Raw genomic sequence first — 24,083 nt, 5'->3', positions numbered from 1 at the left:
CTGTTTCGTGCTGCGCTTCTGAACGGTGACGAACTTTCCTGAAAGGAGATGGCTCGAGCGGAGCAATTTCCGGGCAATTTCCGGCATGTCTTACAAGGCTACATCCGCCTGCAGCTAACATTCTCTTCCTTTTTAAATGGAGAGCTTCGGGAGAGACCTCTAGTCAACAGAGGATTCAATCAGACAGCTTCCGGTGGTGGTGACTAAAGCTTACTGTTATTAAATGCATTAGGTGCAGGGACGAGCTCCAGCCTAGCTACCATATGAGCCACCGGCCCGAACAAAAGCTGGTATTAACACTATAGCTCTTACATACAAGGAATAAATTTTCGCGCTCCTCGCTTTCTACAGCTGTGCTACAGATGAATAAAATGATGTTTTCTCTTCTTTCTTTCTTTTATAAGTATAAATGCGGACAGTGCGCGTATACGTATAAAGAGTGAAGCCACAAATGCGAACCGCGGTCGCAATTGCTCCCATGCAGGTCCAGGCTGCACGCAGCGGTACGACCCGTGCTTCCCGAACCCATGCCAGAACGGCGGCTCGTGCTGGCCCAGCCTGGACTCCTTCTACTGCTCCTGTGCCCGGAGTTTCACTGGCGACACGTGCGAGCTCAACGCGATAGCCGGCGGCTCGCAGCTGCCGCCGTCCGCACCCGCCGACGCCATGGCCAGGACGCAGGGTCAGTTCTCCTCTACACAGCGCAAAGTGGCCTCAGAGTCTCGTGTATATACCATACGTACTGAAGATCTATATATAACGCTCGGATATTATTATTAGTTGATGCAGTGTTCCTGTGTAACATACAAAATGGAATACTATATGTCCGTTGTGTGAAGAGCTCAGCAGACGGATTGACGACCACGGAAGATTCGAAGACACTTAAGGGAGAGTCCAGCATGCAGCAGATCCTTGTGTCGTTTTCAATCCGTCTAATGTGCTCTTCACGCAACGCAGGCAGTTGACCTATGGGTGTTCTGTGGTTGACCCTCTTCGCGGGTGCCTTTTTAAGTTATAATCAGGGGCGTAGCCGATGGGCGCACACCGAAGTTTATGTACCAGGATATCAGACATAAAAAACGTACAACACTCGCCTAACCCCCAACCCCCGCAAAAATTCCTGACTATAGGTCACTGCAGTTATAACACAAGACGAGCAGGTGGCAGGGAAAAACGGCGATTGAGCACAGTTTGTATTGGTACAACGCTGGCATCGAGGCCAAAACTGTAGCACCATATGTGATCGACAGTGATTGAACAAGCAATGTCACTGGAGCCTCGTTTGACAATCGATGATCACTTCAAGCCTCCACCTTCCGGTGAACTTCTGGCTCGCTCCTATGCCGCACGTACCGTGACCACGCGGGTACGTGTACGCCGACTCCGTGCACAAACAAGCGCGTTCGCTCGCAGGTCGTCCTGCTGACCAGCTGCACAACATCTACATCGCGGCGGCCACTCTGGCGGGCGCCTGCCTCATCGTGCTGGCGGTGGTGAGCGTGTGCCACTGCCGCGTGCACCAGAGCTACCGGGGCTGCGTGCGACGCCTCGGACGATCCTGCGCCCAGCTCAAGCAGCGCACGCTGTACGGCCAATTTTCCAATCCGCATGCTTTTTTCCGCACTCTCCGCCCATTATATTAGCACCTAGTCCATCGCAACACAGTAGATTCAAGGGACTATGAGACCCGTACACACGACAATGGTCTATCTCCCTGGCTCAAACACTTTACTGCCGCCTTGCGATTTCTTCGACGAACGAGAACATTCTAGCCAAAACCACGGCCCCAAGCTGTTTGGTTCTATACACTGTTGAAGACTTTTCCTGCAAAGACGAGTGCCCAGTTAATAATGCTGGCAGTGGCCGGGGATTTCCCTCAACTAATGTTGGTCCTCTCTACGACTACGAGAACCTTAGGCCATGTTTTGTCCTTGCAGAGGTATAAAGTGCATTTGTTCAAAGTAAATACTTCCAGTTCCTTTTCGATCGCCGTACCACACGGGGGCCATTCCGAGTTTCCTTAGGTGTTTGTCAAATTGGCGCTCAAGGCCCGTTTCACTTCACGGTCGAGGAACTTGAAACTTATCGTGACTGCGCAAGACACGTTACACGTGAGATACGATCGGCGAAACATCACAGTCATCGGCGGCATACGACTGGTTGTAGGTCTTCTGCGGTATGACTATATGCCCTGCACCCAAAGCATGTACGTATAGTAGCGGCATGCGCGCATAATATATATAAAGGATACGTACAAGGGCCTTGGAACAGTTTCGAGCAGGGGTCAAATAAAATTTGCGCAAGAGAGATTTGAAATACATTGAGCGCATCAAGAGGACTAGGTATCGTGTTACAAGCACTTCATCGCGTCAGGGATGTCGCGCCCACAACAGGAAAACAATTCCCACTTCTCCCTACGAGGCAAACAGAGGCGGTGTTGAGTGCAACGCGATTCCAGTTTTACAGGAAGCCAAGGAAATCGCGAGCTCGCATGGGACAGTGTGTTCATTTGTAACTTAGCCTTCAAACACGCGTGCTTTACATGCAGCCTCCATGGTCATTCAATGTTGTTGATCAAGTTGCAGAGGCCTAGCACTGAACAACATTCACAGCAAGCGAGATGTCTCGCAAGATGTCCCGCACATCTCATGCCGCAAAAAATTGAGGCTTGGGTAAGGGCGGCCCTTCTTTTGACAATTTCGATGAGGTGCGGCCCTTACACGGGATCGCACCTTTTGGTCAAAATAGTGCCGGCGCAGCCAGCGACTTGTGCACACCACGGACCTTGTGCACACCCTGGTCCTCGCGATCTAGTAGCGGCACGCGGACGTACGCACCGCGCAAAAATTCGCCGATGCATGCGCGCGGCACCGAACGCGAGTGCTTCTCCATCGCAATTTTTCTTCCCCCCAAATTTTGGGCTACCAATTCGGGGCTGCGGCCCTTACACGAGCCTATACGGTAAATTGAGTTATCGCACCGATACCCGGCCTTCTGTCTCTTTTCGTCTCCGCTAGCGCGCTGGAAGCTACACAGCGGAGAAGCCAAAAGGGGAAGAGCCTCGGCCAAAGGTTGAGTTTCGCAGCCGCGAAAGGGATCGTCGCGGCACCACGTGGTCGCCGCGGTAGACTACGCTACGCAGCACGCCGCTGCCATTTCGGAGGCCACGCGCAGCAGACGCAGCTACGCGCAGTGCAAAGATGACTTTACTGTCTTTTTGAGATCGCAGACATGTACGAGTATTTTCATTTATTTAACTCAATATTAGCAATTATGTATTACTGAGAATGCTATCGCGATCACGAAATGAGCCAATAGCGTTGGTGGGCCAGCCGCTTTCGATGACGCTGCACGACGGCATTGCGGAAGCGAGAGCAAGATTTTTCGCTGTTCTTGAGACGACATTGTAAATTGCCTGCTGCATGCAGCGCAGTAATATCTGGCTCGCATGTTCACAGCAGACTCTACGACAGATCAGCAACGTTTTCTTACTATGTTCAAAACGTGTTTAAAACAGTACTGAAACGATAAAATTAACTGATATCCTGAACGTCGCTTTTCGACGTCCTGTAGAAGTCCGACGCACACGAAGGATTGCGTCCCGTACAACTCCGAGGCAATGGTTTACTGCTGAGGATAGATGGCGCGGGGATCCACACTGTTGAGTCTGTTCCGCTGTCTCATGAATGTTCCTTCTATATAGAATGACTCAATAAACCGCGAGAGGACCTGTCCTGAGCGCATCTTGGCTTCTCCCCAGCGAAGACCCAGACAAATCCTGGCTGAACCCGGATGGCAGCGTTTCTGAGGGGAATCCCGAGTGGCTGGCCGCCGCCTCGGCCGGCCTGCACGCTCCGCTCATCATTCGCTGAGCCGCCAGCGCCCAGGCCTGCTGCCGACACGGCGACGACGCCTGCGCTGTGCAGTGTACGGCGTGGGAAGCAACGCGGCCAAACTCTTCGGCCCCAGCCAGGGCCGCCGATGGAAGCAGGGATGTCAAGGGTGTCGTCCCTTCGTCACGCATTGATCACGTTTCTAACATCTCGCGGCACGTCAAAGACGTTTCAGCGAATTCGCGTATATGTCGCAGAGGCGCGATGTGGTTGCAAGTTAATTCGTATTCATTTTCCCCCCTTCTTTGTATTAGTATGACCGCATAATTACTGCATTAGAGTGTCGCGCGAATGTGCGGTTGATGGGAATAAGCGCACACGCGCGTTCGTGAACAAAAGGACAAGGGTTACGTGTTCCGCAAGGAAGCCGAATTACTTCACGGCACTGCACCTGCAGTTTGAACACGGTTATAAAATCACCGCAGTGCACTCAAGACCGCACGCTTAGGTAGCCAAGAAACTGATTATTTTTCGCGACAACCATGGCCCCTTTGCTTTTACACACTATAATCATATAGTGTATAATTCAGGAGCGAATAAACGAGTAGGCATGCTGTAGTAACGAAATGTCATCTAGAGTTGCCTTAATTAAGACAGCGGTAATACACAACTGCGTCAGTTTTTCTTTTCTTTTTTTTTTTCCCGCTAGTACATCTAAATGCACTGCAACCACATCGCGTCGCAGCCGTGTCCGCAATGACTTCGCGCCGACGTCACAGCTTACGGCAGATAATGCAACCCACGTCACCGATTTCCGCGGAAGCACGTGATCAAGACGTGGCGATTGTGTCACGCTTCCATGCACGTGGCATATGTTGGCGCGCGGACACATGCGGATGTGCGCCTACCAAAGTAATCATCGTTTAGGAAATAACTATAGATCGTTTGCGTGACGCATATTAACGCATAAAAAAATGAATACGTCGAATTCTAACATTCACTGCACCAAAACTATTCCAATCCGACGGTTACTTACTTTTAGTACATATGTCATGCCGCTGTCTGATCTTATCGGCACCCGACAGCAGCAGATCGCGCCAGACAACCTCTCCGTCAATTTTACGAAAGTGAGTTCGCAACTTAAACGACAACGGATGAAAAGGATGTGCTGAGAACCGTTCAACAGAGAGCAGACGCTCGCTCTATTGCTGTTTTCGTAATGAATCGGCACCAACTCGCTCAATCGCTTGTTTGGCACAGTGGATTGGGCTTGAATGATACGAAATCGGAGTCGCTCGCGCTTTTTACGCTGACGAAGAGGTGAAGAGACCTGTTCAATTCTTTTCTCAGAGCGTGCGGTACGATCCGATACACTTCCGCGGACATCATAGCATTTCTTGTAATCTTGGAAAGACCTGTGTTTTTAATCGTTGCTATGAAACGCGCTCCGACAGCTTTGGCTTTCGACTCGAATATGGCGCGCGTATTGCCTCTATCGAACGGTACAAATGAATCGCAAAAAAAAAAAAAAAAAAAAAAAAAACTCATCGGCTAGCCCCCTACTCGCCCAGCATTGCTCACGAAGCATCCATCTAGACTAAAGTGCGGGGAAGTTGGCAATTCCCCTTTGAAAGCATATAGACAGCGCAGACAGGAGCAGGAGCACAAGGAATCATTTATAGCTTCCCTCGTGTCCGTTATGTGATCTACGCGCTGTGTGTGACACTCGCGCTTTCATACTCAATATGCTCGAACATAGACAATGCGCCGTCCGGTAGAGGTACCAAAATAGGAAGCTATTCGAGTCGTTCGCCAAATCGCACGACGCTCCGCGGAGGAGGCCCGTCCGTCCGGCCATCGCCCATCGCTGCTTGCCAAGCGTCGTGATCGCTTGCCGCCCAATCAGAAATGCTGTCCGCGCCGCAATCCCTCAGGCAATGCAGCAACGGTAGCGACCACGCAGTGAGATGTACAGGAGAGTGCGCATGTTTGACGTTCTGCGGTTGAGTGAGTTTACGCGAAGGGATTCCGAGACTGTTGGACCCTGAGTGGCATTGACGATCTCAGAGGCATAAAGCACGTGATTCTTGCGTTGCACCCCAGGTGGCGCTGACCACGGTGAACAGCCAATTACAGTACTTTTTGTGCAAGGTTATAATTATCCCTGGGTCTCTTCGATTTCTCATCCCAGAATGTCCAAGGATGCCAGAGACATCATTGCGTACACCAGCGCCTCGGGCAGTCCCGAACAACAAATGGAAGGGACTGGCATGTTGCTTGTCTTCGATTTGTCTTTGCTGCCTCGACACTGCCCATCTCCCACAGTGGAGAGTGTATCAAGGCATGACTTACATCGTATAGATAACACAAGGCCTGGTCGCTCGTATTTGTGATGTCATGCTAGCTGACCAAGAACTCATCACTAAAAAGGGGATGATAAGCAACGATTCTCACGCTCATTCTTTAGTAATGCCATGCGTGGAAATGGGTACGCCACTACTGTTATTTCAGGGGCCTGAGTGCCAAGTACTTGCTTTATCCAGGAGCTGCTGGTCGAACAGTTAGCCTTTATTACTAAATCATGCATGCACTCTGAAATCTTGACATTTCATTCATCAGTTACTTCAAGGTCTAACTGATGGAGCTGCATGGTATTTAGGCACTTCGCTGTCTGCCATAAATACGCCATCACAGCTGTCGTGACTGGACATCTGCACAGACAAGTGCCAATCAAACAGTTATACGCTTGCAGAACTGTGAATTTGGCCCCTGATTGGCTGACAACAGCTCCAGCTTTCACAGCTTCATATTGTTTTACAGAGTCATGAGTAGGCATCCTGTGCTTCTCAAGAGTGACAACAGAAAACATTGAAAGTGTAGGGGAAGCGGCACTCTACTGTACATCTACCTCTATCTTCTTTTGAGGCCTGCAGACCGCGGTCGCGACAGTCAGGCGTCACAAACGCGCTCGCGCACGTACGCTGCTCCCGGCAAAGTATGAATCTCGTCCACGTATCTGTAGCGTTTGCACTAGTCGTGGTTAATCACCGCTCTCTCTAACCGTCCCCACAAAGCAAACACGCGCGGCTACGTACACGCACAATGTGCTTCGGTGTGTGTGTGTGGTGTCTTTTTTGTTTGTTTGTTGGCCTCCGTTTAACAATAAAATGGCCTATGTACAGAAAGAATGTGGTTCAACTGGGCTCTTTATTGGTTACGGCCACATGAACAAAACACAATGCACCAAGAGTCTACTGAACTTCCACGATATGTTGGACCAAATACAAGGCTTGTTCCATAAAGACAGACGCGGTCTAGTGCTCTTCACTGCGCCATCTCGGCGTTTTTTGTTAATGTAGCGACTTCCTTAATCTCCACCACATGCTGCATCACTTTCGCTCTAATGCAGCAGTAGCAATATTCATTCAAGCAAAAGATCATATTTCATGCCTCCAAGTTCACTGGTTGTGACCCATGATGACTTTACATTAACACCATGTGATCAAGTTCTGTGCGCAGCTTTAAAAAAAATCCACAGAAGCTTATGCCGATCTGCTTGTGCATTTGGTTAGGCCCCCTGAAACATATTTTTGTACCCACAACAAAAAAATGTAACAGAAATGACATCGCTTTGACATGGAGCAGAATACAGTCAAGGCTTTAGAGGCAGTTTTCAACTGGATGGTGAAAAATGGCTTCAACAATGTTTTCCAGGCATGTCAGAAACAGTCGGACAGGCGCATTTCACTCAGTGGAGAGTACATTAAAAGAGATAAATGTTCTGACGAGTAATTTTCAGAAATGTTTCAGAGAATCAGTCTCAGTTTTTATTGAACAACCCTGATTATCATCTCTAGTGAGCTCATGATGCAACTAGCAATATGAACTAGACTATATTCGCATAAACGCTTTATTTTCATGTTAACAAACAGAATGTCAACAGGCATACCTTTATGCAGCACTAACAAGGGGAGGATAAATGTGCCTCGGCAACACATCTGGGTGATTTCAACTGCCTTCATGCAGTCCAGTCAAACACAGCTACATGCGGCCTGAGATGAACAGTGAATGGAAACATGCAGGTCGATAAGCATTCAAGGCAATGCTGAACAGTGGGAAAAGCTGCTCATTCTTAAAGGGCTTTTCCGGACAAATTGCCCAACGAGCTCTGACACACACTTCCAGGTAATCATAGACCATTCTGGAATGTGGGGAGGAAGAGGGGTGGAAGTGGCTCTCACTCGCGACCTATATTATGCAAATGGCACAGTTTTACCTCGCATAACGTTTTGCTGTCAGAGCAGCATCAATTACCCCACCCCAGAGCAAAACAGCAATCTTGCAGTGCAACCACTGGCCTAGCAAGAGGGTTATGAAAATGACCCCTCTCATGTGAGATCAAATATGTAGCTTGTTTGTCTCAGGTTTGGTCCTTGAACAGGTAGGCACACATTAACAATCATGTAGTTGTTACCAAGTGAGGAAATAAACAACAAAAGACGCCAGGCAACTGCTCAACAATCACTGTTCCCTGAAGATAAATCTGCTTTCAGCCTGACACTGACATTGCTGCTTTTCCCTGCTCTCATGTTCAAGACAGAATAGCTTGCAATATTGCACTTGTCCTGTGAGTGGAATCAACACGAAGGTGCAAATCACTCCACCTGTGGCATCCCTCATGCTACCAATAGCCAATAGGGTTTTAGAAGGGCTCTGAAACACCCTCGTTAACCAGTACTACAATTCTGCATACGTGCATTAACCTATCATTGAATATAAAAGCCATCATCAGTGTGTCCTAAGCATACCACACTTGCTGGCTTAGTTTTGACTGCCTAGAGCCCCGTAATAAGCTCTCAAAACTTGATGCATGTTGATGAAAAAACAAATTCCGTCCCCAATGAAATGCAGCAGGGAATAGAATCCATGACATGATGCTCTGAAAAGGAATGCCCAGTGGCCGACTCACAGAGACTGGTGCAACAAGTCTATAATATTATTGTAATAGGGTGGCAATTGAAGGATAAACCCAGACAGCCACCAATTTTAGGCATTTGGTTTATGTGCATAATTCCTTGCCTAGGTGAGACCACTATAACAACTCCACTTCATTCCCTATAACAAGCTCTTCAGAGGACCTGTTATGTTATGGCGCTTTTATTCGGTCAAAGGTCGCATCTGGTTGAAGGCACCATTGAAATGTGTCACCACATGAGCTGCTCACCCTGTCAAAAATATCTGGTACACCAAAAGCGGTGATATGTACACAATGGCCAAAAATTATCTCATATAGCAATGTTCTGATATGCTGTATCAAAGATATTTAAAAAACACACGCTCATTGCAAATATGCAAGCATACAACAAGGCACAAGTATTAGCTGAGTATGGCACTTCCGAAAATATCCCCAGCAAATGCACACTTCCTTGTACGACAAGAATAAATAGTATATACTTGAGCACTGGAAGTATGTCAGCAGCCAGAATGGCTGCAAATGCTAGTCACTCTGGTTTCAGAGCTGAGCTGACGTAAAATTAACATTATGTACAATCTGTATTAAAAGACAATAAAGTAAAGGACAGCACCAACTCACTGATGGCTATCATGATGAACTGCTGCTTAGCCAAATCACACCCGAGGTACAGTTGACAGTAATGTTCTGGTAAATGTAAAGTGCTCAGACCATCACGGTTGCTACTGCAGATCTGAATAGAAAATTCATAGCCGTCGTGTCGCTTTTGTGACTGGCTCCATAGGTTATGTGCACACTCTTTACGGCCTATCATAGGGGCTACCAACATAGTGGTTATCATACCTGCAGATCTGCCATGCCAAGAATTGCAGCCCATTTGCAGCCAATCCCTTACAAAAAACAACCCCTACCTGGTCTTCAGGTAATAAAGATAAGAAAACTGTCCTGTGCATTGAGCCAGGAAACGAGTCATCAACGTCTTACTACTAGTACCTATGCTGGTGCTCTATTGTGCACAATGAGCCCGCAACGACAGTGCGTGGCGCATGCCTGCAGACGAGCATCGTGACAATGAAGGAAAAAGGTGAGTTAAGCATAAATTCATTACTAATGGTGAATTCCATTCAAGTTGACTGACTTCACAAGCAAGCACCCCTTTCTGCGAAGAGCAATGCCTCCTAATCCACGAGTGGAGCAAAACCCACGCCACCGGAGTATAGTGTGATAGTGTGAGAGCGAAAGTGCTATACAAGACTCACGAGTTACTCAGGATACCCTACGTGTGGTCATCCGCTTCCGCTGTTCACTGCCACAGTTTGCTGCAATTATCAGAGCTTTAGAGATCCAAGTCAGAGCTCTCACTATCTAGCCGCAAAAGCAATGATGCGTGCTGGTACGAGTCATCCATGACGTCCGCCATTACAACAGAAAGCCACGGCTAACACCACTACACCAAGCTGAGTGAGTAGTAAAAGACCGGAAAAGCATGCATGAAGGCAATACAGCATACAGAATTTCAGTCAACCCCGACGGTTTTGCGGAGCAGCTTCAACTGCTTCACCGATCGAAATCTGCTCCGACTCTCTTATTGCAAAATGTGATCCTGCCCTCACTCTATCATTAAAATGTACTAGCTCTAAAAAAGAGCAGCAAAAGTTGCCCCGACCTTGCCAATTAAATTCACCATGAATCACTTAGTAGCAAGAAATGAAGTGATAATGACGACCAGAGAATTAAGATGCACTTTACACACAGCAAGTTCCACTGGGCAAACAGGAGCACATTTTTGTGCTCGAGAAATGCTTACATGAGGGCTTGTACTGACATTGGAGGTACCACCAGGACCAGCGCATATGTATATCTGCACCACCATTACGAGAAAAAAGAAATGAAGGCAGTGACAGTGGTAGTGAAAAGTTATATGAAGTCACGAAGTAAAAAATAAAATTAGGCTGGGTATAAATGAATGTAACAACACACATATCAAAACATACTCATAACATGTAAAATTTGCGTTGCTTGAGACAGTGCACATAATGAAATGTCAATCAGACACAGTAGTGCGAGGGGTGCACTCGTAACAGCAACAATACAGAAATAGCACCGGACAAACGATATGATCGATATAAATCATTGGAACAATCAACACCCCACTCCAGTGTCCTTCCTGGATATCAATTACAACTCCATAAATGACTGCGAAAGTAAACATAAAACAGCATTATGCAAAATGTGTTTACAAGTTGGAAAGTGAAAGTGTCTTGCAAGTTTAGATAGAGTACCTGGACATACATCAAACGATTGCAGATATAAGGTTGAGGCAAACCTTTAGAGGTCTAAATAATAATTTCAAAACATTTATGGGGCGCGATCTTGTACGCGTTCCAAAATGGAACGGAGGCGTTCCGTTCCATCGAGCCGTTCCGTTCCATCGAGCCGCACACGATTGGTCAATTTCAACCATGACGTTTAAGTTGACCAATCGTGTGCGGCTCGATGGAACGGAACGCCTCCGTTCCATTTTGGAACGCGTACAAGATCGCGCCCCTGATTACATGACCTCCCACTGCATAAAACTACAGGGAGGGCCTGACACAATATAAACACTGCAGATGCATGTAAACAGATAGCTATAGAAGGCTGAATGTGATAATTGCTTCTCTTTAGCTCTTCTCTACCGACACTGGATAATCTAACAGTTAAAGGGGTCCTGAAACACTTTTCTAAACATAGAATGACCTCACTATTAAAGGATGTCACCTCATGAATCTTCTGCTGCAAACTTCTTTTGAATCCTTCAAGTATAAGTCGAGTTATAGCACCGATTAGTGTCTTTCTCTGTCCTGGGAGATGCAAGGGTGCAAAGCCCCGCCCAACTGATGTAGGCCAACAGAGGCCATGCGCCGCAGACACAGCTACGTGTAACTGTTGTGTGTAGACCGGCAGCGCAAAGATGAAATTATTTTTCTCGTTTCGAGAGCGCAGACATAATTTTTCATTTATTTAATTCAAGATTAGCAATAATAGTATTACTGAGAATGTTCTCATGATCACGAAATCAGCCAATAGCTGCTGCTGGGTCCAGCTGGTTGTGATGACGACATTGCAGAGGCAAGAGCAACCGATTTTTCACTGCTTCTGACACGAGATTGTAGATTCTCTTCTGCATGCAGTGTAATAATATTTGGCTCACACATTTATAGGAGCCTCTTCTACAGATCGGAAATGTTTTCTTACTATGTTCAATAAGTGTTTCAGGGCACCTTTAAAGTCTATTTCCGGTCAACTTTGCACCACTCTGACTGTACCGCGCAGCACCACTTTGCATTATAGTAGATGTGTGGGGAAGTAACAGACTATTGCATCAGATGCATGACTTTCTTTCATTACACATGTACTCGATGGTGCAGCAAATGTGCTGGGGAAAAAAGGGGGAGGAGGAATGATCTGCATAATGAGGATGGCAATGTGGGCTTGTTGGTTATCATCACGGAATTACATGCAGTGTAGCACAGCAAAAACAACAACACAAGAAGAAACAGAACGCAGGCACAAGCGTTATCTGTCAAGGCTGTTGAGAGATAGCGCTTGTTTCTCTGTTCCGTTTGTTCCTGTGTCCTTGTCTTCGCTGTACACTACATGCCAGTCCATGATCTGCGTAATTTTGAGGACATAGACGTATCCTCTAATTTCTTTCACCGTGTTACTGGTTTAAGACTGGCTTGTGCTTTACAGCATCTGTTAAAAAATGATAAAAGCTGGAGCACTATGCTGTTTTGAATAGTTTTTCCTTAATGGAATGTGTTCCCTTCAAGACATTCTCAGTACTTATGTGTCAGCAACCCTATATATGCTGCTGTACTCAGCACAAAAATACAAGCAAGGCATAGAAAACGCTCAAGACAGGCTGAGGTCAGGGGGAGCATCAACTGCCACCGTAAAAAATAGTGTTGGCTTTGTCCTGGACATTATTATGCAAGATTGCCAAGCACCAATGCGTCAAGTTGTTGACAGGTCAGGGCATCACATTGCTGCGAAAAATTTTATTATAAGCAATGATGAGTTTCACTTCTCAAAAGATTCTGCTCAATGGGTTCCACGTCTCTTCACCCCCAACAAAAGCATCATCTGCATACCATGTCAATGAAGAACTCTCCCCTATTTGAGCATGAAGCAGATAATTTTCTTGTTTGATTTTCAGTTATGGATAGGTGCTGTGCTGATCACTATCAGCCACAGATAAGACTGCAATCAAAGCAGTTTAACATACTTCAAAACCCACATGAAAGAAAGTAGTAAAGGTTATGCTTTCAGCAAGCAGAGTGATGGCATCCATGCTTCAGGATTTCCAAGGTGTGCTCCCAGTTGATTACCTTGCAACTGAAAATATTATCACAGGATACTACTCTTCTCCACACAACTCTTATGAAATATCTCCAGGATAACTTTGAGCGAAAAAAAAAAAAAAACTAGGAGTGCTGACAAAAGGAGTCCTGTACAACCAGAACTACACTTCAGCCCACACCTTAGTAGTTGTCAGTGCAACAGACCACAATTGCAGGCTTAAATTTGTTTTCTGCCCAGGCCATTCCCCAAATCTGGTTCCCTCCTACCTTCATTTTCCTGCTACATGAAGAAAGCTCTTGCTCGACCACAGTTTCTATCTTTAAGTGAAGTCATCGATTCTTTGGAGTTATTATGCTCGCAACCTGACATGTTTTTCCCACAGGAATAAAGACACTGCAGCACTGCCGGCACTCGTGTGTTGCATTAGAGGGAGATTATGTTGATAATGACAGCTGGAAGAATAAAATCTAAATCTGATAGAGCTTTGGTGACGACTGACCCCTCACATTTACCCTCAGTAAGGAAAGCAAGGGCCTAGCACTTTTCTGTGTTCTTCGGCACGTTGAGCACTGAGGGGTTTCAAGTCATGGATTGGCAATGAGGGTGGTAACAATGGCATTTGTGCTGCTAAAAAAAAAAAGTAAAAAAAATGTTGCATTATATTCAAGGCTTGCCTCAAGACGCAGAATGACGTGCATGTCTGGAGTAGCAATTAGAGAAAAAGAAAAGTGTTATATGAGCAAATACAATGCATTACAATGGCCAGAGAGCAATCAATAATTATGACACTTCAGAAACTGTATACAGTACAGACCCCACTAGCCATTTTCTGAACTCTTGTACAAGACAAGCCCTCACAGTGGCCTGGTTTAAGTTGCCTTGACAATAACAGTTGGCCTACATCATGAAAATGCTGTCACATTTAATCAGGCTTTGCAGGTTATTCAGATTATAAACGGCATCCTCCAACACACACACAGTTGCAAAATCTTCAGATCCAGCCCTCCTCAAACAGTCTTTGCCATGTGGTTAGCATGGGCCATTTTCGTCACTTTAAGTCTTGCTGTCTACTGACGATGCTGTGACTGAGCTGCAAGGCCAAATAAGGCTTGCTCATGTGCTACCACAAATCTTGCATGGCAATCATACATGTAAAGGTTTAGCGTCTAAAGACAAGGACACTTTATTCATCCTGCAAGCTGGCATCGCAGCTCCAGGTGCTTCTGACAGCTGACGAGTTTACTTTTTCATAGCCAACCTTTCCACGTTGTCTCCAGAAACCTCTGGAGACACTAACTTGCTCTACATACCAAAGTGAGACCTCTGGTAAAAAGGCAATAAAGCGCCAGCTTGACATGTTAAAGAAATGTTTCAAGTGGCTAGTTCGTAATGATCTGTAAAGCAGTACTTGCATGAGCTAGCTTGAAATTTTACACTGCTCAACATTAAAAATAAATTGCCTAAAATCAAATACTGCAATTGTGGCCCGCATTGGTTCAAAACAAGTGTTCTTTTAGGCACAAACAAATCAGAACTAACCCTGAGGTACTGCACATTAACCCAAGTTGTCCTAAAAACTACAGTTGCCCTCCATCAGTACCTATAATAATGCGCAATAAAGAGCTTGTTTGCAGACTCAAAGTGCAGACAGTATTCTGAGTCGGAAGCATCCTTAACTGAGCTATCCTGAAGACAAACCACTTTCTCCAAATATTAATAAAACGGAGGAATCCCCCCATGCAAGAAACCCAGATACACACTGTGCGCCATGCACAATTTGCCTGAGTGACAAACAATGTGAAGAGATTCTCTTCATTTTACTAGTCCATTGCTCGTGAAATAGAACAGAAAAATTAAAATTCACTACATTCATAATGTCATGGTCATGAAATTAGCAATCATGTTTCTACAAAACACATACAAAAACATAAGTTCAGTTCTGTTACGAAACCATGGTACGCAGTTACCAAAAGCACCACAATAATTCTAAAGCCACTGCTTACTCATGTTCCAGAATTAAAAGAGAAATAATGAAAAGGCTAGACAAATGGTGCATCAGAATTCATTCAAAGTAACTGTGGCAGCTAGAGGAGGCTGCCAGGTTAAATCCACAAAAGCAGCCACAAGGGAGACTTGAGCAATAATTTCCCAAACTTAAGGGAAGCACTAGTGACAAAAATTTTGAGATCACCTTTCCCTTGTCTGTGTGCATGTGCTGCTGCAGATGTCTCTCAAGCACGGGTTTGTCGTACAGTTTGATATCAGGAAACGGTGAATTCATTAACGTCGACCAAGCATGGGTGCGACAAAGCAGCCTTTGCGGTGATGCGACGGTGGGGGCTGAAACGCAGCATCTGGTGCAGCAGATCCATGAAAGGACCTTCAAGTTGCGGCACAGCCTGCTCCAAAGAAGTTCCACAAGTGCTGAAGTTAGAGAATGTCTGCCTTGAAACAGCAGCATCTGCTGGCCACTCATCTGCTGGTGGAAGTCCCATGATCTCCAAGATCCGCGTAAGCTGGTCTGCCTCAGAACGACCACCAAAAAGAGGCTTGCGGCGTGCCATTTCTGCCAAGATGCAACCGCAGCTCCACAGATCCACTGGTGAGCCATAATTTGCTTGAAGGAGAACCTGCATAGATTTTGCTAGCCATTACGAGTGTGCAACTACCCTTTGGGCAAGCTTGCGGCTCAGGGAAGGTATTGAGAGGGCCACATTTTTTAACCTACACGCACAGGCATCAAATATTACAACTTTCTAAGTGGAATACAACCTGGCGAAGCTTGATTGTGGCCACAGTAATTCAACACAACTCCAATTGTTGATATGCAGGACAACATTGAGAGTATCATACAAAAATTCCATGTTAATGCCCATATTTAGTTGCATATCCGAGTGCCATACTCAAAAATGCATCCGAACAGCAGACTACTTCTTGGCTCTGACAAGCACAACACAATGCCACTTCACAACTGAAATGGTTATAGAGCATTAACAACATTCCTTGGCAATTTTCATATTCAAGCCCTTTTAGAACCTGCTCGAAGGCATTGTGCAGAAGAGATGCTTCGCAAGCAAAGAATCATCTCAAGAATTTCCAAGAAGTGTTACTGACATGCAGTAACAGCATCAGCCAAAAAAGAGCATAGTGTTGAGGCATCTTTGTGGATAAAAGGTTATAAAATTTCTTTCCAATATACAGTGGAATCTCGTTGATACCATCTTCCTGGGAACCAGAAAATAAAGCGTATCATCCAACGTATCATCCAACCAAATCGTATTATTGGGGAAAAAAAAGAAACGTATTCTCCCGAAAAACGTATTATGCAGGATAGTATCAACGAGGTTCCACTGCAGTAGCAGCAAAAGTAACCAATTTGCAATTGGTCTGCAGGTGCATTGGAAAGTCTCTGCTGCTTACACAAAATTATCCAAGAAAAAAATAAAGATAATTACATTTCTTTATAAAGGCGATGTTTGATGCAGTGCCCCAGATGTAGCACATTGTGTGACATCAAGGATGATATTGATTTTGTTTAACAGTAGGCAAAGCTCCTTGACCATTCATACGAGCCACCTGCCTTTAATGTACTGGCTTTTGTCTAAATGTGTACATTTTCTATTGCAAATAATTATGTTTACTCGGTTCACAAAGTAATCATGATACTAGGATCAAGGAACGCAGTAAGCACGACAAGCTTTTCAAGCCACTTTCATTTGAGAAGTCCCAGACTAAACATCACATAGACACAGAGCAGGATCTATAAGTGTCCGACATGCAAACAAAGACAAATGTAGGCACACACACCTCAGGCGGGCGGTACCACAGCGTGACCACCACGGGCGTCAGAGACATTTCCCGCTCATAGAGGCGAGCCAAGCCAAAATCGGCAAGCTTGAGTTGCCTCTGAGAAGTCACCAACACATTCTGGGGCTTCAGATCACGATGGACGATGCGATGTGAGTGCAGAAACTCCACTCCCGTCAGCAGCTGCTTCAGAAGCCAGGCAATGAGCTCAGGCTCAAGGCCTGGTTCAGGGCAGCGCTCCAGAAATCCCGCCAAGTCCTGGTCAATGTGCTCAAAGACAAGAAAAAGGACCAGCTCCCGTTCCAGCCGGTTGCCATGGCAGATGTCCAGTAGACGCACCACATTCGGGTGCTGCGCAGCGTCCAGCTGACGGAGGAGGCCAATCTCGCGCAGCGTTCCAGTGGGGATGCCTTCCTCGTTGAGTGACACACGCACTTTCTTGAGGGCAACAAAACGTCCTTCGTTTTGACGGTCTCGGGCCTTGTACACAGTGCCAAAGGCACCTGTACCAATCTGGGCGATTTCTTCATAGGCATTGCCATTGGTGAGGACTTCCCCAGCCATATCTGTCAGGGAAGCATCAGCAGCTGGCCTCGTCATTGGTGGGGACGGTGGGGCCATAACACTCACTGGTGGTACAAGAAATCTGCAAGGATATCAGGGTATGAGACCAGGCTAGATGGTATACCATCTTGTTACACAGCATGGATTCAGACAAAGGACACAAAAATGGGAACCTAGACAAGCATTTGTCTACGTCCCCCCCCCCCCTTTTTTTTTGCATCCTTTGTCTGATTCCACACTGTGTAACAAGCTGCAAGGGACATGTATGTTGCTGCCTTGTCAAGACAACAAGGCTGAATGCACATCGGTAAGTATGCCAAGCCAGGATATTTGGTACATGATGCAAAGGCTGTTCATCTTTTGCGGTACCCGCTCCTTAAAACATCAATATGCATTGCCAAACCCGTCCCTACATCTTATACGATGCTATGTATGTGAACGGCAAGTGCAAGTAATCTCCGTTTTGGAAGAACTTCAAGCACAGGGTGTAAAATGCACAGCATAATGACTAATGTAAAAAGAAAATGTCTATAATTCCTGACTACACAAATTACAGTTAATCCTGCAGTTTTATGATGTTCAAATAGAACATTAGATTCTCTAATTGTGCATATTTTACAGCACTTGCACCAAATTATACAAAGTGACAAATAATAACTGCTCATCCCTTTACCTGACCTGAAATACATAATTTCTTGAAGGTGCATCACGTGCACTTTGATAGACAAAACCTGTACAATGGTCTATATTGATTATGTAGCTGAGGAAACCATGTGTCATGCTGAGCCAGAGACTTGAACAACTTAATGCATTATACTACTGTATTAGACTTCCATTGAGTACATTTAAAGGTCATTTTTAACAAATCCCTCCTGCACCTGTGCAAACACAACTTTTCCTCATTAAGTCACTAACGATTTAAGTAGGTCTATGCCCATTTTATCAAGCTCACTAGATCAGTGCAATAAAGGTACATTTTTAAAATGTCATGCTATAAATTTAATTTCTTGTTTCACATCCTTGCATTGTCTTTTAGAAGAGCATGTGCTGAACGCCACAGTGGAGGACACTAAAAGTTATTACATGGTCACAAACTGGGCCAATTTTCTTGGTGTCAACTGTGCTGCATAATGCTCCCCCCTAGTTCTTTCCTTCTTTCTTCTTCTTGTGCATGTTGCGAGTGCCTGTTGTGAAATACCTATTGTGAGTGAGTACTTGTATGTGTTGTCTTTCATCTTTGTGTGCTGTCATGGCAAGGCTTTAGTGTCCCAATCATAGCCTTTGTTTCAGCAAATTACAAAACCTGAAGGTGAATGAGAAGGGGAACCAAGGGATGCCGATTTTTTCTTAGTCCCAACCATATGAAGCCAATAGATAATGAAGCCAAGGAAAGCACAGGGGGAAGTATTTGTAGTTTTAATTGAAGCGTAGTAATGATAGGATAAAAGGGAAAAAGAATGTGGACAAAAAAAAAAACAAGTGGCCACCGATGGAAGCCGAACCCACAAACTCTGCATTACTCGTGTTGCACTACCAATTGTTCTGCGGCGACGGCTGTTCACACGTTCACATTCTTAAGTCATACCAACAGCACATGTGTTAGTTAACCCACTGAACCACTAATAACAATACCTTATTAGTAAATATTGCTGGCCCTACCAGGTGTGCAAGGGCTGTAATAAAGGGGATATTTCTGGATGTCAGCAGGGTACCTGGTTTAAGGTACGAGTGAGACAGGTATAAAGCTGTCATACTGGAAATAGATGGTCACTTCAACCAGTTACCTCCATATTAGGGCTCAATATTAATTGCTTTTTTACTTATTAAATACTTAGTAATGCTTTCTTTCTTTTTGCTTTCAATTTCGGTATGACCATAAATGCCCTAATTTATAAAGCGATTATTTTTAACAAGAAATTCCATGGCATTTCTCTGCACTACTTCATTTAGTAAAAGCTTACTCATTTTTGGGTGTGTATGTGAGCGTCCTATATATACTTGTGTTCACTGTAGCATTTGTGAACTCTCAGCAGTTTGTATGGCTCCTATTAGCTTATGTTCAGAGGAATTAGTGTAGCTGTAAACAAACAAGCTGTGTGGTTGATGTAGCACTGTCACAATGCATATGACACTGACATATGTAATGACCAATGCAGAAAATGTGGCGACAAGCACAGTAACGAGTTCATTACTCAAAAGTATGCCCAACTATCACACTTAGTGTGCACAAAATTCTATAAAATGTGGAGGTGGATGCTTAATATACAAGTCCTCCTTTAACCTCAATTGCTGGCAACGTATTTTGTTCAATTTTCAGCCTCAGCACAACTTCCTAGCGACTATATTTCGGAGTTTTTCAATTTTAATGGAAAAGACTGAGCAGTCTGTAGCAACATATCACACCTTGGAATCGGATTTACCGCACGTTTTCTCATAAGGTCCATTTGTAATGACACTTTTGGTTTATCACACTTTGGTAGTCCCCCCCCCCCCCCCCCCCTTTTTTTATCGCCCCTTTAGTCTGTTCGGCGATAACTGTTTCTTCGCTGTCTTGATATTTTCTTTGACTCCTTACCGTGCTGCCGAAATGATATATTGAACCTGGACTACTTATCCCGTTTTTAACAAGTGCAGAGGATATGTTAATTATAATTTAAGTGCAGATGGAGGATCAGCCAGGCTCGATGATGGTCAAGTTTAAAAAGCAACTTTAAATACGTTTTATTTATTTTGTTTCCGTGAGGTGTAATCTGTCCCTTTATTGACTATGCACACAAATCCATCTCAAGTTCTCACCCTATCACTGCAGCGCTAATTAAAGAAACTAAAATCTCAACACCACAGCGGAAGGAGAAAAAGACGAGGCGCGTTCTCGCAGCAAAGCTGGTGCCACGGCACCTGGCATCATGTTTACCGGTGGCTGCCGGCTATTCGGCGCCGCGCTGTTTCTACAGCTAAAATTTACCTAAAATGCGGACCCGCGAAAGGTAAGGCTTCACGCCTTGAACCCGATGTTTCCCCAACTGTGGTAGTAAACAACGCTCGCGATACTTACCGGCGACTGGCAGGTGCCGAATGTTTTACGACAGAGCGCTTCGCTGTCAGGTGTAGCGAGATTGCGGGGGTACCGAATAGTCGTAAGCACTGCGTATGTCTTGGCGGAGGAAACCAACGAATTCACGCAGTCATCATTTCGTTTGTAATTAAGTGCAACTATCGCGTTGTTATTCAAGAACAAAACGCGTGAACCGGCATACACTTCATGATGCCGATGGCGATGAGTACGACGCGGTTTGACTGAGCCGCTGAGCGCACGGTCCGAGCCGCCCGAGTGCACCGTGTCCGAGCGTCCCAGTGGACACGGCTAAGTTTCGGGCAACTAGAACTTCAATAGCAGAACAGCATGTGTGATACGAGAACTTGGGTTTATGCAGCAGGAAGTGTAAATCTTGTAAGGTGCATCTTCAGTTGAACCAAATGTTTGGACAGTGAAGAGCTCGCCCAAGCTCGTTTTATTTTCTGGCGACTAGTACTTTAATTGCAGAACAGCAGGTGTGCTAGAACTCGGGGCTACCAAACAGCTTTTTTTTTTTTTTTTACAATACCGTATGTAAATGAATGTCGGTGCAATATCAAAACGCACGTCTTTCCTGCATCTTTATTCTATCAACTATATCACACACTGTGTATTCCGTCTTTCCTGGTGGAAATCTTCGCGTAGTCAGTTATTACAAAATCTACTATACGACAGAACTATCTACTCGGTCTCTTCTGGTGGAAAAATCTTTGCACAGTTTTTGCTATTACAAAACTTTTTTAACAATTTTAACTGCACTACAGCAATGTAACGCTCAGTTTTGCCAAAACTGTACTACATTACTCTAATTCACTCTTATTCTTAAGTCTAAGAAAAATGAAATGTTTCGCATATTTTTCCTGTAGGGGTGGACTACTTATGTTGGTAAACAACGACACAGTCGCTGTGACTGCCTTCATTTTGGCAACAGTATTAATCGTCCTGAGAAGATCCCTTCGCAAGATGGTGATCTTGTGCATCATCTTCCCAAGTATGCCGATGCTGACCCTGGTTGCCATCAACAGTCTTCGTCCTGGGGCCGAGTTGCTGACGAGTTTGATGGTGATTTCAACCATCAGCTACTTCCGACGCAAATTGTTTTACAACTAGAAGAAAGCCGCATAAAAATGCCGACGTTTATTTACTATTTACAAGACATGCAGTAGGAAGAAAAAAATACTGCACAAACAATACATATTGTCAAAATTAACAGAAATGAACATTTATGCCACTTAAAAGATCTCAACGTGATTCATTGTCTTTTTGTACAGGTTACACAAACAAAAACAATTTGAACATGAACTTTTGTACAGTGTAATGGCATCATTGCAGGACATCTGCCAAGGGAAGAAGGTTTTGATAAACGCCTGGCTGAATTGTCCAAATGAAGAAAGAGGCCAGGCAGCTAGAGGCCAAGGTAACTTCAAGGGCGACCATAAAACACCAGACAGCAACTCAGTTAACAAGGGAACATAGAGGACTGGTGTGTGTCGGGACAAACGGCACTTGTACAGCTTGTGCCGAGGAACGCCTGCATCTATTTCGTAGCTAACACCAGTTGCTGTAAGGTTCCTGCTCAATCGGGGGCATGCCATAAGTTAATAGGAGCAAGACTCTTACATCACAGGTAAATATACAAATATACAAGACATAGAAATCATTAAAATGAAGAGTAGCCTCTCCTTTGGAAAGTCCCTTTGTTTTCTGCAGCATTAGCTGAAACATGAGATGAATTTTTGCACCTTCGATTGCCAGCCAACCTGACGGCACACATGAACTGAAACAAGTGTCCAATATGACAGCAGCTGCCACAACATTAACACTGACTCTGTACTGAACACAACAGTGAAAATGGGAAAGGGAAGAAGTCGAGCTATGCTGAGATGCACGAGGCAAAGGCTTGTAGAGCTGTGCTCATCCTTTGCTACAAGTCAGTCTCTTCTTTTCTTCTTTTGACAGAGGCAGACAACGAAGTGGTAAAAGACTTTTGTAAAACAGTTTCCACTGAGTGTAGAGTTGAAATGCAGACATCCCGACCAGGGGGAGGGAACCATGTTGCTAATCTCTGAGTAGCGATGAAGTATAAAACAATAAAATTACATTATCAATGACTTTCCCTGCAGTCTGTTCCGCCACAAAGCCTGCCGGACAATCAGGGCATAGCTTGTCCCAAGTGCGAACAGTTGACAATGCTTCCTTGATGTGCAACATCATGAGAATGTATCCTGTACAAACGGCGCTGAAATGATGCGTGTGGCTCCTAGCTATTGCTCGGCTGGCGAGAGGTGGACAGCGTGGAGCCTCGATGCGATGAGTTCTCGTTGGAGGGCACTCCTTCTGGGTGCCCCATCGCTGGCCGGCCAGGAAAGCCATGCTGTGATGCTGCACTCAACTCGTTTGCCTGCACACCAATAAGTTGCACTGGTTATACTAATGTGTGGCTAAAGTATTAACTGTGCTACCACAAAGGCGGCAAAAGCTGATGAAACAACACAATGTCAATTAAAAAGCAGGTACATTGTAGCCAATATTCCATTGATAAGTTAATAGTGGAACCCCATAGATACATTCCTCGCTGCTGCGTTTTCCCGGCTGCTACGTCACCTTTTCGTGGTCCCGACATAAATCCCATTGACTTCCATGTATTATGTTCCCCTTGATGCGTCGCCAACCTGTAATGTTCCTGCATCTTACATTGCGTTTGAACGTGGCGGTCATGTAAATTTAGCGGTGCAGCCAGCTTGTAAGTTGTAACAAGGGACCGGTGCGTTGCAATTAGCAACTGGACTTTGTGATACAGTAAGTTACCAAAGCTTGCAGTAAGCGACCTCAGTAAGCTACCAAAGTTGCACAAGCCAGGCGCTGCATATGTGCACAGAGCAGTAGGCGAAGCACCCGAAGCGAAACGTGCATCAGTTAAGGCCTACGGGGAACCATGCACATGGGGCCAGATCCACTGAGTGCAGAGTTGCATTTATTTCGGAGCTGGCAAGGGTCTTATATGCGTAGCATAATCTGCTGTTCTATTAGGTCAGCTTTGCCGCAATGGAGTCATGTTATGCGGTGAAGCATAAACAAAATAATGTGGTCAAGCTTATAGGGTTATAGCTAGGGTTATAGCTTATGATGGGTTAACAGCATAATCTGCTGTTCTATTAGGTCAGCTTTGCCGCAATGGAGTCATGTTATGCGGTGAAGCATAAACAAAATAATGTGGTCAAGCTTATAGGGTTATAGCTAGGGTTATAGCTTATGATGGGTTAACCCATTAAGGCCCAGTGTACTTTTTAAAGTACAGTATCATTTTAATTTTTACATAATTAAAGAAGAAACATACTGTATTCCGTAGTACACCATTTTGCTAAGAAGGGTCCTGCCAAGACGACCACATTGTAGTTTTTTGTCAGCTCCGTGATGTATTTGATCTGTTCATCGCCAAACTTGGAGAAGTGCTTAACATAACAGGTGCTGCTGTATCTTTATT

At 45.2% G+C, this 24,083-nt stretch overlaps 3 protein-coding genes across 16 annotated transcripts in view; 1 reads left to right on the top strand and 2 right to left on the bottom strand.

The window, feature by feature from the left end:
- LOC119442734 (latent-transforming growth factor beta-binding protein 4) overlaps window positions 1-7,021 on the top strand; it is a 29,115-nt gene extending 22,094 nt beyond the window's left edge. For 2 of the 3 annotated variants that reach the window (XM_049662354.1, XM_037707734.2), the window contains exons 8-10: window positions 485-682; window positions 1,414-1,585; window positions 3,761-7,021. In XM_049662354.1, coding sequence (XP_049518311.1) covers window positions 485-682; window positions 1,414-1,585; window positions 3,761-3,872 — 482 coding nt within the window. In that variant the 3' untranslated portion in view covers window positions 3,873-7,021. The remainder of the gene's footprint in view (window positions 1-484; window positions 683-1,413; window positions 1,586-3,760) is intronic. The other variant, XM_049662355.1, reaches the window with a different exon arrangement.
- Window positions 7,022-7,635: 614 nt separating this feature from the next.
- Window positions 7,636-20,882, bottom strand: LOC119442735 (cyclin-dependent kinase 4). Of its 3 annotated transcripts, XR_005190119.2 has the most exons (4): window positions 20,579-20,881; window positions 16,960-17,605; window positions 15,344-15,782; window positions 7,636-10,666 (listed from the first exon to the last, which is right to left on the bottom strand). XR_005190119.2 is itself a non-coding variant. In XM_049662358.1 (3 exons), the coding sequence occupies exons 2-3, from the start codon at window positions 17,578-17,580 to the stop codon at window positions 15,414-15,416; spliced, it is 990 nt and encodes a 329-aa protein (XP_049518315.1). In that variant the 5' UTR covers window positions 17,581-17,588; window positions 20,579-20,882; the 3' UTR covers window positions 11,360-15,413. The 3 variants fall into 3 exon arrangements, 2 of the variants coding, with proteins under 2 accessions (XP_049518315.1, XP_037563664.1); XM_049662358.1 differs by lacking the exon at window positions 7,636-10,666 and having other exon boundaries at window positions 11,360-15,782; window positions 16,960-17,588; window positions 20,579-20,882; XM_037707736.2 differs by lacking the exon at window positions 7,636-10,666 and having other exon boundaries at window positions 11,360-15,782.
- Window positions 20,883-21,706: 824 nt separating this feature from the next.
- LOC119442733 (protein AF-10-like) overlaps window positions 21,707-24,083 on the bottom strand; it is a 48,062-nt gene continuing 45,685 nt past the window's right edge. For all 10 annotated transcript variants that reach the window (XM_037707725.2, XM_037707726.2, XM_049662348.1 and 7 more), the window contains one exon: window positions 21,707-23,000. In XM_037707725.2, coding sequence (XP_037563653.1) covers window positions 22,860-23,000 — 141 coding nt within the window. In that variant the 3' untranslated portion in view covers window positions 21,707-22,859. The remainder of the gene's footprint in view (window positions 23,001-24,083) is intronic.

The sequence above is a fragment of the Dermacentor silvarum genome, chromosome 2 (assembly GCF_013339745.2).
Source record: "Dermacentor silvarum isolate Dsil-2018 chromosome 2, BIME_Dsil_1.4, whole genome shotgun sequence".
NCBI lineage: Eukaryota > Metazoa > Arthropoda > Arachnida > Ixodida > Ixodidae > Dermacentor > Dermacentor silvarum.
The sequence above is the reverse complement of the archived record's forward strand: the minus strand, read 5'-3'. Positions and strand labels throughout refer to the sequence as shown.